An 18,958-nucleotide genomic window follows, 5' to 3' on the forward strand; every position below is an offset into this window, starting at 1 on the left:
GTACCTTTATGGACTTCTCCATTTTCACATTAATGATAAAGAGATGTGATGAAAAAATTGAAATTTAGAGCTAGGATATATCTGTACACTTTACGACACACGACTCTTAACATTTTCATTTAATTGGCTATCAAAGACTTTTTGTCTCTGTAAATCTAATTCCTTATGAGCTCTTTGAGCAAGAGGCTGTACATCACAATGAACTAAAGTAGCTCTCTTACTTTTAATTATAAAAGTTCCTGGACACACACCACGGCTCACATCGCTTCATCTTCTTTAAACTATAATTAAATTCTCTCTGTTAATCATATTCTCTTAATGTATTGTAAAACTGAAAATATTGTATCTTTGAAAGTAAAAGTCAAAATCTTTATTTCTTTACAATGACAAAGTTGACCTCAATACAATCCTGAAGAAAAATCAACTATCGAGTAGTGTCGTAAAATAACACACATCTACAGTGCAGATCTGAAAGCTTCATAAAATTCCATGTAGTCTGCACCTGTGTGAAAACAGTGCAGTCCAAATGGGCAGGGGACACACACTGGGTAGTTACTCTCATTCCAGGACCTTTAGGATATTTGCATATTATTTACCTAGAATCGCATGTGTAATTAAAGTAACTAAATTCTAGTTAAGTTGATAAATACTACTTTATTACTGGGAAGTGTAATCAGATTACAGTAACATATCACATCCTGATGGAGTTTCTCTAATATTAATGGGAAGATCATTCTGAAGTACTAGTTTCCTATAAACTGAAACAGCATGTCTTTTATTCATAATCTGAATTTTAAGTAGGTCTGCATCTTGAGATCGCAGTGTACCTCCTGAAGAACAGGCATAAGCTGTTTAAGATCTGTAAGATATGGGGGTGGAGGATGTCTAAACCACTAATGACATCATATTTGAGGCTTAAAACTTGGCAGCAGTACACCCTGCTTTTGGGACTACCCAGTCAACCAAGATGAAGTGGCCTTACACCTCATAGGGAATGTCTCTCCACAAACCCTTCTCACCTGATGTCTAGAGAAATAAGCAAGACAGCAGAATAGATGTTCTCAATTTATTTGTCCACTAACTTCTATATCATTCCAAAGCAGAAGCAAATATGTGTAAGCAATTATATTATACAATGTGGTTTCCAGCAACGCTTCAATATTAGCAGCATCAGTCCATCGTTTAAGGTGATTCCAGTCTTTCTTGTCTCTCTTGGGTGGCCAGCCTTGCGTAAAGCAGTGACATCTTGCTTCCAGCCATCTGATGTCTGACCTTCTGAAGCACTCCGTCTTCTGCCTTCACCTGGGCCTGTGTTCATTAACTCCCAGACTCAGGTTGCTTGTGGTTTTGTAAGACCACTCACCCATCTTGCAGCTGTTCAGAAGTAGTGGACAAGCACTTTTAACTCCCTTGCAGGGTGAGGGCCCCAGCTTGTGGCCTTTTGGAGACAAGCATGTGGTTAAGAGTCCTGACAGTTGCTCATGAGGACATCGTGTGACTCATGCATGACCTTTATTCAACTTTATCTAAAAGTATCTTCACTTACAACACCTGTTTGATATAACTAAGCGTATTATAAACTGTAATAACTGCAAGAAAATACCTCTACTAGTCTAGTTAAAGTTATGTTGTAATAACATGTTTGTATACGTATGTGTATTTTTTTCACATTAGAATTCAGTTTTTGTGGTTTATCTTTTATCTTGAAAGTTTATTTTTGCATGCATCTTGTTTTCTTTGTTCTCACAAAGCCATTTGAAGGTATCACATGACTTTGACAATTCAATGATGATATCCCAGAAGTGACAATATGAAAATGACAAGGCCTTCTTTAGCACAATTAGTTTCTGAAAGCATATAAGCCATTGTGTCCAGTTTGCGCTTCTGGTTTTGACTTCTTTTTGCTTTTGTCTTCTGATCAATGTCTTCTCTCTTTTTGTTTGGTTTCCGATTATTTCTGATGTCATGGTCTTAACTACTTGCCTGTACTGACCACATTTCGTTTTTGGTTAACCATCTCCTGGCCTGTTGCTATTTCGCTATAATTCTTGGACACACATTGTGTCTCTATGTATCTGGAAATACTTCTTAGCTCTAGTTAACATTTTTGCTGCTGTGTTCAATGTTAATCTTGTAGTGTCTGATGTAGGTCTCAGCAGTTCAGCCTACTTCAGATTTTGCTATTTTTTTCATCACAGCCTTTAGAAAGTCTTTGAGAGTTTTGTAGCCCAAATGATGCCACTTATTGGACCATTTTTTAAAATGCAGGAATAAAAATATCAAGAATATCCTTATGTACATCTTAAATGCAAAGGCACTCAGATATTCTTGTTGCTTGTTTCTCATAGCTTACACCACTTGCTGCATCTGGTAGTGCCGAAAATGTGGAGAACCCAACCCTGGTGCAAATATACTTGAGAGGGTGTGGTAAACATAAATATGTTGTTGCATTGTATGAATTTTTGTCAAAGGATGGCTCCAGAGCCATATGAATAAGATGACAGCATGGAGGTGTTGATTCAGATTTGGACCTGTGACTGTTGGAGCCATTATCAGCCTGTAGAAGTGTTATAGCAAATGCCTGAAAACGCAGCCAAGGCTGACTAAACTGTTAGTTTTTGGTCCTTCATTAGTTTAATAGCTTTGCAACTAATAAATGAGGACCTCGGGGAGACTGCAACATTTCACAGTGTCTTGTTGTGTTTTCTCCGACATACTCCATGGGCTGTTCTGAAAGTTCACAAGAGATATAAAATATTTTCTATTTTTTTTATATTCAATCAGGTAACTTCAACTTGCATTTTACAATATATTAAATTGTTACTGTTGCAAGTTAAAACTGTGATCTTGTTTCACAAAATGTATATATTCCTTGCATCCTTTTTTAGAAAAATTGTAAGATGTGAGCATTTGTATATTGCAATAACAAAGCTTGGGCCCCTAAAAAAACATTTATTTCAAGCCTGCCCGCCTTTCCACTGAAGTCAGGAACTATTCAAATAAACTATTTTTTCAGAGACCAAAATTAAGTTAAACCTGTGCTCTGCAAGGATCATTTGTTACATTTCAGGAGAAAGCTGAGTGGTGTTACCATAATTATAATGAAGCATTTTAAGACTCCGGTGTTTAAATTTTATTTCCTGATTTCTGTACAACTACTGCATATTGTTATTTATTCCTGGGGCTTGTGAGTCAAACACCACATCTTTATTACCAGACTCATGGTCATCTGAAATGGGAAAAGGTTGGCAGGGAGGACCATTAGAAGAATCTTTTCTGTTGAGCACACCGTGATGCTCAATTCTCCATTTGTGTTCTGTTCAATTGATGAGTCTAATATTGTTCTGCCATCTCCTCTTACACTGATGATTTAAATAAAGACGTTTTCTTTGGTAGTTGGGTTTTAGAGAACCACTTAGTTTCTTTGGCTTATCGTGATGGAACTCTTCATTGTGTACTTGTATATTCATGCAGATTTCAAATATTATTGTCTTCAGTTTCTCACTGTTTTGTTTATCTAAACAGTGTGTAAAATGTTGTTTTTAAAAGTTATCATACATGTTGATTACAGTACTGTATTCCTAATCTGAAATGCCTGCAACAAGAAGTTATTTGCATATACATAATGCGATATCTTGTGGATACCCTTGATTAAGTTGGGAAATGCAGCTAAACTAACTAAATGATGATATAATAATTCATATTACCAAGCTGTCATTATAATGTATCATAATTACATCATTTATGTTAACATGACAAACATTAAAACCACAAAAATGACGAATGTGTTGCGCACACTGTATTTTAGTTCCCTTCGTGGGCACTAGAGGTCACTGTTGCCCCTTAAACCCAACAGACAAGACACTCAGTACACCAGGTAAAAGCACCAAGAAGATCCTTTTTCATAATTTTCTTTTTTAAGCAGTGCTCCCCAAGCATAACAGCCATAATAACACAGGCAAGTAAATCACAGAGCACAGTAATAAACAATTCTTCTCTTTTTTCTGTTCCTCCACGCCTCCCAGCAAGTGTTGTCCACCTCTTCCCGACTCTTATTAATACCTGATACCCTTTAAGCATAGTTCATGTAGCTGTACCACATCACAGTCCTTCGAATTTATAGAATGAATTTTATTTGTGCCTTGCCATTATTTGCACCAATTATCTTGCAATTAAAAAACTTAAAACATTGGTACAGACAGCTGGGGTCCTTGCTTGGTCAGGATGCCCTTATGAGGAGAGTACCAGGGGAAAGGACATGTCATCAGCAGTATTGGGGCCATAGGCTTGGAGCTTAGAAGCACAACCCTTCTGGGGACCATGGCCACTGACAGGGGGCGCCTGGGCAGCTCCAGAGCCGTGGCATGCAGCACTTCTGCTACACCCGGAAGTGCTGCTGGAAGTTGATCAGAAAGTACCTGGAGCTCTTCCAGGAGCAGTATAAAGGAGGCCGCCTCATTCCACTCGGGGAGCCAGAGTTGGGAGGCAGAGGACAGAGCTTGCGAGGAGAGAAGTGGAGGTGGCAAAGAAGAGAAACGAGAGGATTGTGAGCTATTTGTGGTGCTTTGTGCATTGTGTGCCGTGAAAGAAGAGCAGGAAAATAAATAGTGTGTGTTTTGGGACTTCTGGCTGTCTCAGTATCTGTCTGTGTCCGGGCGTCTTCAACAACATTTTTCTTGAAATGTATATGACATGTTTATTAAAAAGTTAAAAGAGTGATGTATAGTTCACTGTTCTCTTTTGTATTTTTGTCTTTGCAGCCCCTCAAGTTAAACTGTGATGTCTGTAGCCTGGTGTCCAGCTCAGGACAGATGTTGGGCAGAGGGGCAGGTGCTACTATTGACCAGACTTCCTGTGTCTGGAGAATGAACAACGCTCCTACTAAAGGATTTGAAAAGGATGTGGGCCGGAAGACTACAGTCCGGGTTGTATCACACACCAGCGTTCCCCTGCTTTTACAGAAGCAGCAGTATTTCTTTGGTGAGGCCAATGATACCATCTACATCATCTGGGGCCCTTTGCGTAACATGAGACAAGATGGGCAAGGACTTGTTTACAACATGTTGCGTCAAGTAGTGAAAAACTACCCCAGTGTCAAGATCTTTGTGACTACAGAAGAGCGAATGAACTATTGCGACAAGGTGTTTAAAGAAGAGACAGGAAAAGACAGGTAAATCTTCTTTCACCCTGCCAATTGAATCAGCAGATACTACATAAGCATTATAAGATACTCACTCAGCCCATACATTTTCTGCAGTTCAGGAGTATGCAATGAGTTTTGTTTTTTTTTAATTTCTTTAAAATTACAAATTAAATAAAATGTACAAATTGCATATAAGGTTCTTTTTACAATTAACATTTTTCTGGGTGTCTGTAGGTAATGCGTGAGAATCTTCTAATTTAGGAATTCACAGGCCAGATGATGGCTCAAGTTTCTTGATGCTGAGTGGTACTGTAGCTCTGTCAGTCTGTATTGCTGTCAGTAACCTGAGGCAAACACCCTCAGGCATGGTGGAGAAGATTTGTGATCATTAAATGTTGTGCCAGGGTGATGTCTGTGAGAGCTATTGGATATATTTTGGGACTCAGTGTGTATCAGAAATGAAGAAGAGATATGACAGGGACTAAACTAGAACAGCTGCGGAAATAAAAATAAGAAAGAGGCAAAATGCACTCATTTACTTCAACCTGGAGCTGAACCTGCCTCTAAAGGATTATTATTGTGCAGTAGGCCTACAGTGCTTGGACTGCTGAAAACAGCAGGTTTGAGAACAGTTTCACATTGCTAGCAATAACAATGTCCCCTGAATGAATGGTTTCGTTCATATTTACAAAAAAAGAAAGTTGTAAAAAAAGTCATTCTTTGTCCTCTGAATAATGAAAAACTTTGATTTTTCACATTTCTATACAATGTGACTTTCCCATAAATGTGAAATTATTTTTTTTTTACACTTGGAAGAATACTGAAATTTCAGAATGTATGTAGGTAACCTTTTGTAGACTTTTAATATTCTTAGGCCCAATTATCTAGTGGAATGTAATGTTCTTATAGATCATGAAAACAAGTTATTATTATTATTATTACTAGGAAACATGAACCTCCAGTCCTCAGGTAAAAGTGGTTCATATGGAGGAAGATGAACTGTTCCGTTTTGGCAACACAAATTTGTAACATGTATGTAGCACGTCCTGGGTCTTTATCAATAGATGGGCTTGTGGAGATCGAGCTTTTATTACAATAAACTTTTCTGCCCACCAATAAGATGATAAGCAAATGGCACCACTTTTCCTTCTGCCATGTTAGTTTGTTGATCTTGCGACTTTTCCAAGGTTGCTGCAAACTGAAATTTTTTGACCTTCCAGAATGTATCAAGATCTAAGCTTTCGATTAAAACCAACATTAAGGTTCTAGCCCCAGAAGTTCACAAGAACCAGCAGGTTGCAGTGCTACATGTATTTGACACAAAATGGTGCCAGAGCTGTCATTCTTCTTCTTCCTGTCACGTAATCAGCTTCTGCAGTTGCTTAACAGAAGTTGCTGCTCTTCTTTTTCTTCCTGCCATGTCACCTTCTCAATCAGTTTGCTATAAAAACACTTCAGTCATGCACATTTCTTTGGGTTCGATGTTCATGTATTGTGCATCCCACATATGACACTAAGTGTCCTTTGTCACATTACTGAACTCTGTGATTTGCTTGCTGCTTAGCAGACGTCACCAGTCTTTTTTTTTTACTATGTCACTTTGTTCGTCTACTACTTGACTATAAAAACCCTCAAGCACTGATCAGTTTCCTGAGTTTCCCACCACCTCAAATGTTTTGCAGTGCCTGTACGTATTGTGTCATAAGCTTTCAAACAAGACCAAGATTTGGGTTCTAGCCCTAATAGTTCACAATTAATCACCTGACACATGGATAGGCATTAGCATTTTATATATATAGATTACTATTATTACTATTATCTAAAGAATTAGAACACTTAATTTCTTCCATGTGAATTGGTGTTAGCATAGACTTTCGTGTTTTGGAAAAGCTTTCAATAGAGTTCTACTGTATATGCAAAATAAATTGGTCTTTGTGAATATCAGACCACATTCTGGTTCTCAGAACCTTCTTGTGAGGAAGAACAGTTTTCCTATCTACAATATTTTTGGAACCTACTTTATCCATAGCAGGCTCACAAAAACAGGAAGGAGCTGGTAATGTACACCTAATACCAGCTTCTACTGAGCCAGGTTAGAGTCACCTAGTAGCTTAGCACACAAGTTAATATGATATCGGAGTGAACCTGAGTGCCATGAGAAAACCTGGACACAGGGAGCCTATGCAAACTTCACTGAAGAGAACAAGTGGGGAGTGATAACCACTGTGCTACTCACTATACCATCTAAGACACAGAGTAGTTAGCCTCTAATAAAATTCATTAATGCACAGTGGGCATGTTTTTGTACTCTGCAGGTTAAAAACATTTTCTTTTCTGTCAGATAGCCGGTAATTAGGGATTTAGACTGACAATCATTAGGTTGTCGGTTCAGTTCCCACAATTAGCCTTGCAATGTGATCTGAGCAAGTCACTCAGCCAGCCCGGGCTCACATGTTATCAGTATGCGCTGTAGTGCATTTATAAAGTGATCGGGCATGATGCTCCTCATGAACTCTATTATAGAAAGATTGATTGTTGTCTTTCCCTTGTACACCACCCTGTATCGTTTACAGCTAATATCTTAAAGAATTCACACTCACATACACATTAAATTTAGCTATATTGTGTGCTGGTCTTGGTCCCTTTTCATTCAAGGATTTGAAGCTAGATTTAATGCCACCATCCCTCTTGCTTAGTCAGCTGATAATATATCATGAATATGATCCATGATGTCTCCATCTAGAATAGGCTTAGTAATTTCCCTTTTGGCCCATATACCAGGAATTATCTTTTAAGTTTAACTGTTTAATCAGATTTAAATTATCCCCAAATTATACTCACACTCATATAATTTCAAATACAGAAATATAATTCTAGTAATTATCTGTCTTTCCAGCATCTGAAATGTCATGTTTTTTTAGTAATGTCATGGTTTTTTTAGTAATAATACACACATAAAGAAGTGCAAATTATTTTACATTGATATTTAAATTTCTGCTGTATGCAAATAAAAAAACAGTGAATACCATCCCTCTGTTTTCTGCCTCATGCAATCAAATTCATGGTCCCAAAAGGCCAGAAGCCATTTCTGCATCACTGAGTGCAAGGCAGGAACCAATTGTGATGGAGGTGAACATGGAACAGATTCTAGTAAAACAGATACGTAAAGTCAGTTGTGAGGTGTTAGCACTGGGACTTGGGCTGGACCAGGGTAAAAAACAGCTGGTAAACATGTGCAACATTTGAGAAGAAATGTTCTAATATATTTCAGTTAACATTCTTCATTTTAACCTTCTTATTCAAATATGGGGTTGTTGTTGGCCATAGCATATTTTGGCTACACCTTGTGCAAGGTGGCACCCATCTCTGGATGAGGTGCATGCCAATCCCTTAAGACAATCACACTTGGCCAACCTAGAGCTACCAATCAGCAATGGAGCATCTAGGCAAAGTCCGCTTGGGGAACTCCATACAGAAGAGACAATGGCCAAGGCAGTTTTGAACATGAAGCTGTGGACTCATGAGGCTTTGACACTAATCGCTGCTCTGCCATGTTAGTTTACATAACATTCAATCCCAACTAATCCAGAGGACGTGTCCCCTCCGCCTCTTAGCCCTATGAGAAAGAAAGTGGCAAATTTTCCTACATCAGGTGCCCTGTATCTACTTTATTACTTCACTCATTAAAGTTATTCAAAAGACAAGTTGCATTTATTAAAACAAAGTAATAACAGCAATGTAAAATCCTAATACAAAATACACCATCTCTTCAAAAGTCAGAAGAAACTTAAACAAAACATGGGAACTGAAGATCAACTGCAAAGAAAATATCATTGTCAAAACTGCAGATGCTAGGAATGCATTCTTCATCATCCAAATTTATAGTTTCTCAGCTGAATGAGGTTTCTTCTCTCCCTGATGTTCCCTTTATTAGTGTCTGCAGTTCCATAATGATGATTTTCATCCCTCCAAGACCCCAGCAAAGATCAGATTCCTTAACCTGAAATGTTAGCAGCCGATCAAAACCTTGAACTAAAATTAACGTCCATATTTGTTTGTACATCACATTACCAGTGTAATCTCAATTTTCCAAATGTGATTCACTCTGAGGACATTAAGATGTGAGATTTTTTGATACAGTAACTTTTTTTTCACATCACTGTTTGCGTGACTTGAGTTATCTGATGTGGTTATTGAATTAGGGCGTTAATAATACAAGTCACTAGAATTGTAGGGAGGTGACATGTTTAATTTCCCTTTGGGATGACATTTTTCTTCAGAAAAATCCAAATAAATGCTACAGTAATAATAACTTTTACTATCATACTTGATCTAAAATATAAATGAAAAATTTAAATCACTAAGGACATTTCTCCTGTCTTTTTATTTCTATTGATCCGTATGTCACACTTTGTATTTAAAAGATGTCACCTGGCTAAGATGTACTTCATTTGTGCATGCTGGTCGTTTCATGTCTGTGTAAATGCAGAGATTAGACACCAGTTACAGTACATACAAACACAGGTACAAACAGACAATTCAGGCCACACCAAGCCTCAATGTTTTAATTGTTATGCCTCAGCGGTCTGCTTTATTTTCCAAATATCACCATACAAAGAATATAAAGAGTTTAAAAATCCTCCACCCTGCTACAGTACTCGTAATGTCAAAGACAATCAGCATCATGGCAGCTTTGCAGAAAATAACCCCAAAGATGCTGCAGCTGAGCAGCTCGTATCAGAAATGAAGGGTCAGGATTTGGTAGACACAAGAACATGTCTAATGGAGTACATGCTTTTAATTTGGATTTGAAAGTGTGCTTCAAGAAATATCTTTAAATAATTTAGCAAACAAAAAGAGGCTCTATAAACTCCCACAATTTGTAATGATAAAGCAAGAGCAAATCAGATTTTCCCTTTGTAGGATGACACATTATTTCAGGGTAATTTTTGTTAAGAACACAACTTACAGAAAGCATGGAGATTACAGGAGTCCCTGAATGTGTGAGGAGTTTTTTCCTTGTCCTCTGCTTTTTAACCCATATGCCAAAGACATGCATGATGGGGGATTTTGCAATTTAAAATTAGCAACATGTGAATAAGTCTGCATGTGTGTGCCCCGTGATGGAGTGGCACCTGCCTTGCCAGAATATGCCCAGCACCATCTGCCCCTGAATTGCTAAGTATATGGATTAAGTGAATGTAAAGAATGAAGTATGAGGTACGATGCCATGGTCATAAACAAGAACCCTGGATGAAATGTGTCTATCCATTTTCTGCCATTGCTTAGCCCCCAGGTCACAGGGGGGCTCAAGCCTCTCTTAGCAGCGTCAGGGGAGATAGTCAGAATATTTCTGAATTCCAAACTTAAGAGCTACAATAGCATTGTAAACTTAAAACATCTTAAAAATCTTAACAATGAAAACTTGAAAAAGAAGAGATTTGGTGAACTGAACAACTGCTGTATTCCCACACATTTCTAAACTGTATAAATTTAGTGTAAAATAGGGGAGAGAATTACTAACAGTTAATTCTATACTATAAAAACATTTTTTTTTGTTACAAAAAAAACTTAACTTCAGCTTTTGCAACACAATGGAATGCGTCAAACAAGACTTTAACAGATGGTCTTCTCTTTATAACACATTAAACGAGCGAATTCATATTGTTGAAATGAACACCTTTTTGCTCTTGTATCTTTTTCTGAGTATCCTTAGGTATATTGGCAGTTCCTTTTTAAAAAACAAATGAGATGCAATCGTCTTTGTTCATTTCACACATACACACATTAAAATGACAGTCATGCAAAAATGAAGGCGGCATGGACTTGGCTGATTTTTCCATTTCATTACTGGGTCACTAATATGTGTATTTTAAAATGACAAGGGAAGGGAAAAGTAACAAAAGTTTATCTGCTTCGTTGGCCATGAAAAGAAAATCCGTGTGACATTGTTCAGTGCAGAGGATACACTCAAGTCTAAATTGTTCAGTACACATTCAGATTCACACAAAAACTCCAGAGGATACACTCAAGTCTAAATAGTAGAATTAAAACATATCAGAGCAAAGTAAAATAAAACATAATACCGAGGACTGTTTGGAAGATGAAAAGGTGTTTGCATTCCAGGACCAGTTATGCCTTCCTCCAGTTCATCTATTTTCAAGTCTTGCTTGATTTCATTCAGGCTGGTGAGTCGCAGGAGTAACAGCAGGTACAAGTAAGGATCCCATCCATGTGGTCGAGGGCTTGATAAGACTTGAAAAATGCACTCCTCATAAAAAATGAAAATATTAAATATTTAGGGTCATCTAAAAAAATACGGAAATCTTAGAAAATACTTAATATTATTTATTTATGTACTTATTTTTCTACATTATGTTACGAGAACCTATCAAAAGTCCAAGTTTAGTGATGAGGAAAAACAAACCACTTCAATCAGTTTTACACACATTTCACCTAGAAAATACGTACCTAAATTGAATTCATCTTGCTGTTCAGTATTTACTTTAACATCTTTTATGCAACAAATTAAAAAGTCCTAGTGCTTTTGAAAGTGCTGAACTCAATACCTTTCTTTCCATAACCATGTTTTTTTGGTCTAAAGATGTTGTTTTGTAAACTGACAACAATTAAAATATTAATCAATAACATTTACTAATATGTTTAGAGGGTAGTACAGTAGTTGGAACATTAGGACAATTTTGATAAGAGAAGGCTATTCAGCCCAGCAAAACTTGCCAATCCAATTTGATTAATTTTAACAAAATAATATTAAGTCAGTCCCCCTGCACCTGGTTGTACCCCTTGTGCACTGTGCATGTTGCCCCCCGTATCTGTGTAGGGTTGCCTGCCATATTCCCCAGAATCATGAGGTCAGTTGGAGATTCCAAACGTGATCTATGTAGGTGTGTGTGTGTGTGTGTATTAGTGTTGGATCGGTGCTATACTTTTGAGTTTGTTATCAGTACCACTTTTCACACTCCAGTAAAGGTACCAAAATGGTTACGTAGCAAATAACTTAATCCCCCCCCTGCTTCTGCTACATTTCCTCATCCTGCAAACACGTGCGCCTCCTTGCAGTGCTGCACCCCACAAATCTTTAAGAGGAGTGGGTTTTGTCACTTCTTTCAGTCTCCTGTGTGTTTTTTTCAATATATACAGTACATTAAAAGTCTCTTGACTCTTCGACCTAGATGTAATATGTATATTCATTTTAACAATCAAACACTCACACTAATAAATGACCGACTTAAGTTGCTTGAAAACTACCATCTACTTTGCATACTAAAATTAAAGAAATGCTGGTACTGTACTGTTTTAAAAATTGTTTTTTTTCAGTAGCAGTATACCTCACAACCTTAGTGTGTATAGTGTTGGTATAGTATTTTTAACATTACTGTGTTTACTTATTTAGATTTGTTATACTTTAAAATTGATATCTGCATAATCCCCATTTAAAGTGAGTACTCTTGTACGTATTGAGTCAGATGTCTGCTTCATAGGGCTACTGTCATATAAAATTTCAAAAGTTTTCATCAAGCATGACAGAATAAAATCAGTATTTCAACTATAGTTAAAATGGAAATAATGACTAATGTTTCTTCTGTATTAAGGGAACAGAGTGGTGTGCGAACGCTGCCTCAGTTGCGTGACACTACTCCCCACTAATAGAGGTTTTATTGGTAGGGTGTCGGCCTTTCTACCTGCCAAAGGAATACAGTTGCGTGCTGGTGGTTTCCGTCTACCGCCCATCTAGCGCAAATGCTAACCAGGCACTAGCGGAACTTTATGATCTCAGGGTGACCAGAGCCAACCTGTCTCACGCTATAAGGAGAGCTAAGTGGGCATACGTGCAGAGGATTAACAAACAATTCAGCAGCACCAGAGACACACGTCATATGTGGCAGGGCATTCAGACAATTACAAACTACAAGCCCAACCCACACAGCAGCGATGGTGATGCCTCTCTTCCGGATGAGCTGAACGACTTCTTTGCACGGTTTAAGGTGTAGAACAAAGAGCCTGCGAGAAAAGCAACACCTCCCTCCACTCACCAGGTACTCTGTCTCTCCACAACTGACGTGAGGAGGACTCTATCCAGAGTCAATCCACACAAGGCTGCAGGACCTGAAAACATACCTGGTTGTGTGCTCAAAGAATGTGCCAGTCAACTGGCTGGTGTCCTCACAGACATCTTCAACACATCTCTGAGCTAGTCGTCAGTCCCAGCATGCTTCAAGACAACCACCATCATACCAGTGCCGAAGAAGTCAGCAGTGACGTACTTGAATGACTACCGACCAGTTGCACACACGCCAATCATAATGAAGTGCTTCGAAAGGTTAGTCATGTCACACATAAAGACTAATCTCCCTGCCTCCCTTGACCCTCTTCAGTTTGCATACCACTCAAACAGGTCAACTGAGGATGCCATATGCTCTGGCCTTCACCTCTCCCTGACACATCTGGATAAAAAAGACACATATGTCAGGATGCTATTCATAGACTTTAGCTCTGCCTTCAATACAATCATCCCTTAAAAGCTGGTTGTAAAACTGAGCAGGTTGGGCCTGAACACCACCCTCTGCAATTGGATCCTGGACTTCTTGACAGAGAGGCCCCAGTTAGTTCGGATGGGCTGCAACACTTCCAGCAACATCACACTGAGCACTGGAGCTCAAAGTGCTTAGTCCATAATGACTCATGACTGCACAGCCAACAACACCAACCACATCATCAAGTTTTGGAAACGGTGCTGGGACTGATAAGCAGGGAAGATGAAACAACATACAGAGATGAGGTGGAAGGCTCCAATTGCATGGTGACAGAAAAAAACAATCTATCTCTCAATGTTGACAAGACAAAAGAGATAATCGTGGACTTCAGAAAATTACATCCTGCCCACATCCCACTCACCATCAACGGTTGAGATGTGGAGACTGTTAGGAGTACCAAATTCCTTGGTGTGCACATAACTGAGGAACTTAAGTGGACACATAACACCTCATCACTAATCAAGAAAGCCCAGCAAAGACTACATTGCCCAAGGCGGCTGAAGCGAGCAAGTCTTCCCACTTCCATCCTCACCATGTTCTACAGAGGTGTTCTGACCAGCTGCATCACTGTCTGGTATGGCAACTGCAACATATCCGACCGCAAGTGCCTGCAAAGGATAGTGAAGACAGCAGAGAACATTATTGGGGTGCCTCTCCCTTCACTACAGGACATATTTTACAAACGCAGTGTCTTACACCCCTCACATGGACTTTTCACACTTCTACCATCCAAGAGAAGATACTGCAGCATCAAAGCCAGATCTGCCAAGCTGCAGGAGAGTTTTTACCCCCAAGCTGTCAGACTCCTTAACACCATGCTGCCCCCTGGGATCTTCCACACGGCTTCAACCACCTCTAAAAACAGAACTTTTATACATGCAAGCCACTTTCCTGCAAAAACTAGTGTGCATGTAGAAAAAGAACTGAAAATCTCATACTGACCTTTAAGTATTTTGACGCTCTTGATATCCTTCTGCTGTGAAACATTCTGACCTGTCATTGTTTACACATGTCTTAAACAACTATTATCATACACTGATAATTTCTGTATTATCTTATCTATTATTTATTATTTATTTATTATATTACATATCTATTGACTATATTTATGTATCTAGATTGCAAATACCATACATTACATCAGTGTTCATATTGCTAACTACACGTCAATATTGCTGCTACTTCTTTGTCTTCTCTTTGCACAATGTCTTGTCTTGTTTGTGTTTTAATTTTAAATTTAATTCTATTTTTAATTTATTATTTGCACGACATGTTGTTACACTGTGGACCCTGAGCTTCATAATTTCATCTATCTGTATACTTGTATATGGTTGAGATGACAATAAAGTTCACTTTGACTTGACTTTAAAGGGAGCTCAGTTTTATTTGCAAATATTCGATCCAGAATTTAACCAAAGTAATGCTTCTTTCCTTGTCTAAAACCACAATCAAAATAACCAGTTTTAAGTCATCATAGCTTGATCTTAATTTTTTAATTATTAGGAGTTTCATGCAGTCAAACACTGCAATTCTATAATACTGTACTTACCATATGCACTTACAATTTAATCCCTTCTTTTCTTTTTGATGCTGCAATAATGTAATACCCCTCAAAAAAAAAAATAAATAAATAATTGACCATAAACCAAATATTCGACTATCATCGTTACAGCAGCACCCAATAAATGTCATATACTTTTTTAATCAGACACATCCCCCCATATGGCAACATATTTGTTTAACTTGACAAAGAAAAGAAAAGTCACTGTCAGGGCAGATTTGAGCCCAAAAAATACCTCCCACCCGTTTTTCAAAGGAATTCCATCCTTGACCCTGGAGGTTCTGCTACGCCAGATTCTTGTTAAAAGTCTTAGTCAGACGCTCAACATCTTTTACAACAGTCATCTTGTGATTGCCTCACTCCATGTTTATCCAAATCTGATGAACTAGCACCCAGTCCAGTGTTGCATCCTGCCTTGCTCTCAGTTTGACTGGTATAGGCTACAGCCCCTCAAAAAACAAAACTAGATTAAAAGTGTTTGAAAAGTCATAAGCTTAGTAATTGAAAATGCTGAGATATTTACTTCTTCATGTTAATTTTACTTGATAAATTATGTTAAAGGCCAGGATGATGGTAAAGTTGCTAGTGCAGATCCTTGACAGCTCCAAGAGACTGGGTTCAGACCCCAGTGTGGTGTTTTTCTTCTTACAGGTGCCAAAGCTCCCTGTGCTCTGGCTCTACCAGCTTGGTCAGTTGATCTTGTTTACTAGTATGTGCCATCATGATATTACCTTTTTGAAGAGAGCCCTTGTGTGTTGATATTGTAATGGAGAGTAAAATATACTCAGGAATAAAGAAAAATGATATGAGTTAAAAATATGACTTTGTTAATGTACTTTTGATGTCGTTTCACTTGATTCCTGTGACTTTTTAATATCTAATATTTTTGGTAATTGTATGTAAACTGCGTCTTTAAATAAATCTTAGATTAAAACGACCAGACAGTTTCGGACCTAACAGTAAAAGGGGCTAAAGAAGCTTGTTCTACCCACAACATACTAGGCCAGATAGATAATACTTGTTTTACCAAGAGAATATCAGGTCAGGAAACTGACCTCTACATTCAAGTGGCATACATAAACTAGCCTGGGGGACTACAGTGAAGGGCTGGTTGGTAGAAGTTTTCAAGGACTTACAGAGACGAAGACAAAAATGTTTTTGATGTAAGATGAGGCATGTCTAAATAAAATTAGTCAAAGGCCATGAGGCCTGAACCAAGGAAGACAGCCCTACAGTACGGTGTCCCCCTGGTTCTAGATCAAGGAAGCAGAAGGCCAGCATACATTCATGCTAATTGAGATTCAGAGGCCTTGCCAGATTAGAAACCAATCAACTTTATTAGCTGAAGAGCCACCTGGGTGTCTGGCCATATTGGATGCCTAGACTCCTACATCTAGGTTGTATTGGTATGATTTGTTATAGGATAGGTTTGGTACTTTTAAAGTCAAAGTTATTTCTTCACAAATGTGTTATACTGTATATGCATTTGACACCTAAAATTGTGTTTTAAAGTTAATTGCTTTCTATAAAATTAAAAAAAAATCTTGCTTGCACTGGTGCTTTACATTGCACTCAATCGGGCACAGAGGAAAAGCTTAAAAACCTACCTAATACATCCATTTTTCAAGCCTAGAAAGTTGTCAAGTCATACCCCCCAAGGTGATTCTGGGTCTCAAAGACACAAAAAGTGCTAAATTGGGTTGCAACCAAAAAAGCTAAAGAGTCACTGCTTTAAAGAATGAAAGCGTAAATCTTTTCAGATGCTTGACTTGGCTTGCAATATTGTGTTAAGTGTAATTATGAACACTATACTGAGGATTTGAAACATTCTGTTCAGATCTACATAATATAGAGTGTGAACAGAATGAGAGAACAGGGTCACCCTAGGACCCTTCTTCAATTAAAACAGACCTTAGTATTTATTACTGTCTTAATAGGAGCATTAGGTCTGTCTTTAAGACAAAACAATTACAATCCTAAATTATTGTGAAGCTTCCTATTACTATAATCATTCAATGATTTATTTCCTGTCTCTGCTTAATTCAGTTTAGGGTCATTGGTAGCTGGACCCTATGTTGGTAGCACTGGGCAACACTGGATGAGGGGCCAACATGGCATAGGGCACACTTACATAAATACACTCATAGAAGGCCATTTAAAAAGTCACCACGTACCCTTATCTACAGTAAATTTTTCATTGTATACCTGGTTTGCATCCATTTTAAACTGATCATTAATTAGTAATGGGTTCAGTTCCATTTACCTCTGGCAGTAATGGGAATGGATCCTACTCTGTTGGGCCCTTGAGCAAGGCTCTTAAATTGCAAATTGCATTGTGAACCCCAAAGGTCATGTGACTAGACAATATCCTCTCAGGAATTAACAAAGTAGATCAAAGTAATCCAGAGATTGGAATTCCAACTTTGTCTGAGATATCCACAGTAGGTTTGAAATCGTATTGTGCACCTCTTGCTATAGGAATACTTCCATAGGCAAAGAGCACTTGACCAGTTTCAGAACACACTTTTATAAATAAAAAGTAGCAGATGGGTGGTAAAGCAGGCGTGAAAACCTGTCCATGACCAGTGTTACACATTGAGCAGGCTAGTCATTTTCTAAATTCACTTCTTTGTTGGAAAAAATTAAGTATGCTGTTTTACATTGTAGTTCATTTTAAAATAAAAGAAAGGGATGTACTGGGCTTCAGATGGAAACCAAAGCCTGCTTCGTTTTCCATGGTCTTCTTCTCTTGCTGTTGATTCTCTTTATTTTTTATGATCGTTTTCAGTTTTTCTCAGTTGTTCACTTTCCCCCAGCAGGCTGCTCACAGCTCTTGTCTTTTTGTCTTTCTGAACCAGACTGGCTTCAAAACACACTTCATTAAAAACAAGCCAGCTGTAGGAGTTATGGCTACAAATTCTGAAGACATTTACAATTTACTGACTCCAACTTAATGTCCTTTAGGAAACAGCAAGATAAAGTTATGTCAAATCATGACTATATTCTGAACTGCACCTCTGTAGCGATACATTTCTTTGTGTTGCAGAGTTAATCCAGAGAAGAAAACTCATTGTTCAGCAGAGAATGTAATTGAATGGAACAAATCAATGAAACAAATATAACTTGAATGCAGCATAGTCTTTAGGTATTTGCGAGGCTAAACCCAATCTCATCCCTCAGAAAGTTACAACTAGCACACCTTTAAAAAACTGTTGAAGAAAATAACAGCTATACAATTAAATATGTTGGTACATTTTTGATAAAAACGTCTCCACTATATAAGGAAATTATTCACTACTTGTCAAGCCAGGACTGTTGCCAATGGAAAAATTTGGAAATGGGGAGTGAGTTCTGGGAGATGATGGATCACATGCGAGGAGTCATGGAGGAGCCTTGTAAGAGCTGCTACTGGTGCTAACTTGCAAAGAAGCTCTTTACAAAACTGTAGATTTTAATTCAAGTTCATCTTTGTTCATATTTGAGTGATGTAACCAGAAACAAAGATAATGCACCATTCTTGAGGCGTGCGCAGAGTCATAGATGTTAAATGGAGCTGATCCTAATGTGGACAACGCTGTAATTGCAGTTTCTTTCAGAATCTGCTCAAATAATAATGAGAAACTGTAATAACTGTTTACATGCATACTTGGTAATGGATCAGACACTCTCTTGATCTAATGATAATCCTCCCAGCCTGTG

At 38.1% G+C, this 18,958-nt stretch overlaps 1 protein-coding gene across 1 annotated transcript in view; it reads left to right on the forward strand.

The window, feature by feature from the left end:
- The window catches only part of st6galnac3 (ST6 (alpha-N-acetyl-neuraminyl-2,3-beta-galactosyl-1,3)-N-acetylgalactosaminide alpha-2,6-sialyltransferase 3), a 647,630-nt gene that overhangs the window by 362,309 nt on the left and 266,363 nt on the right, over positions 1-18,958 (forward strand). The window contains exon 3 of the mRNA XM_039735008.1: positions 4,761-5,170. Coding sequence (XP_039590942.1) covers positions 4,761-5,170 — 410 coding nt within the window. The remainder of the gene's footprint in view (positions 1-4,760; positions 5,171-18,958) is intronic.

This window comes from Polypterus senegalus, chromosome 14 (genome assembly GCF_016835505.1).
Source record: "Polypterus senegalus isolate Bchr_013 chromosome 14, ASM1683550v1, whole genome shotgun sequence".
Lineage (NCBI taxonomy): Eukaryota > Metazoa > Chordata > Cladistia > Polypteriformes > Polypteridae > Polypterus > Polypterus senegalus.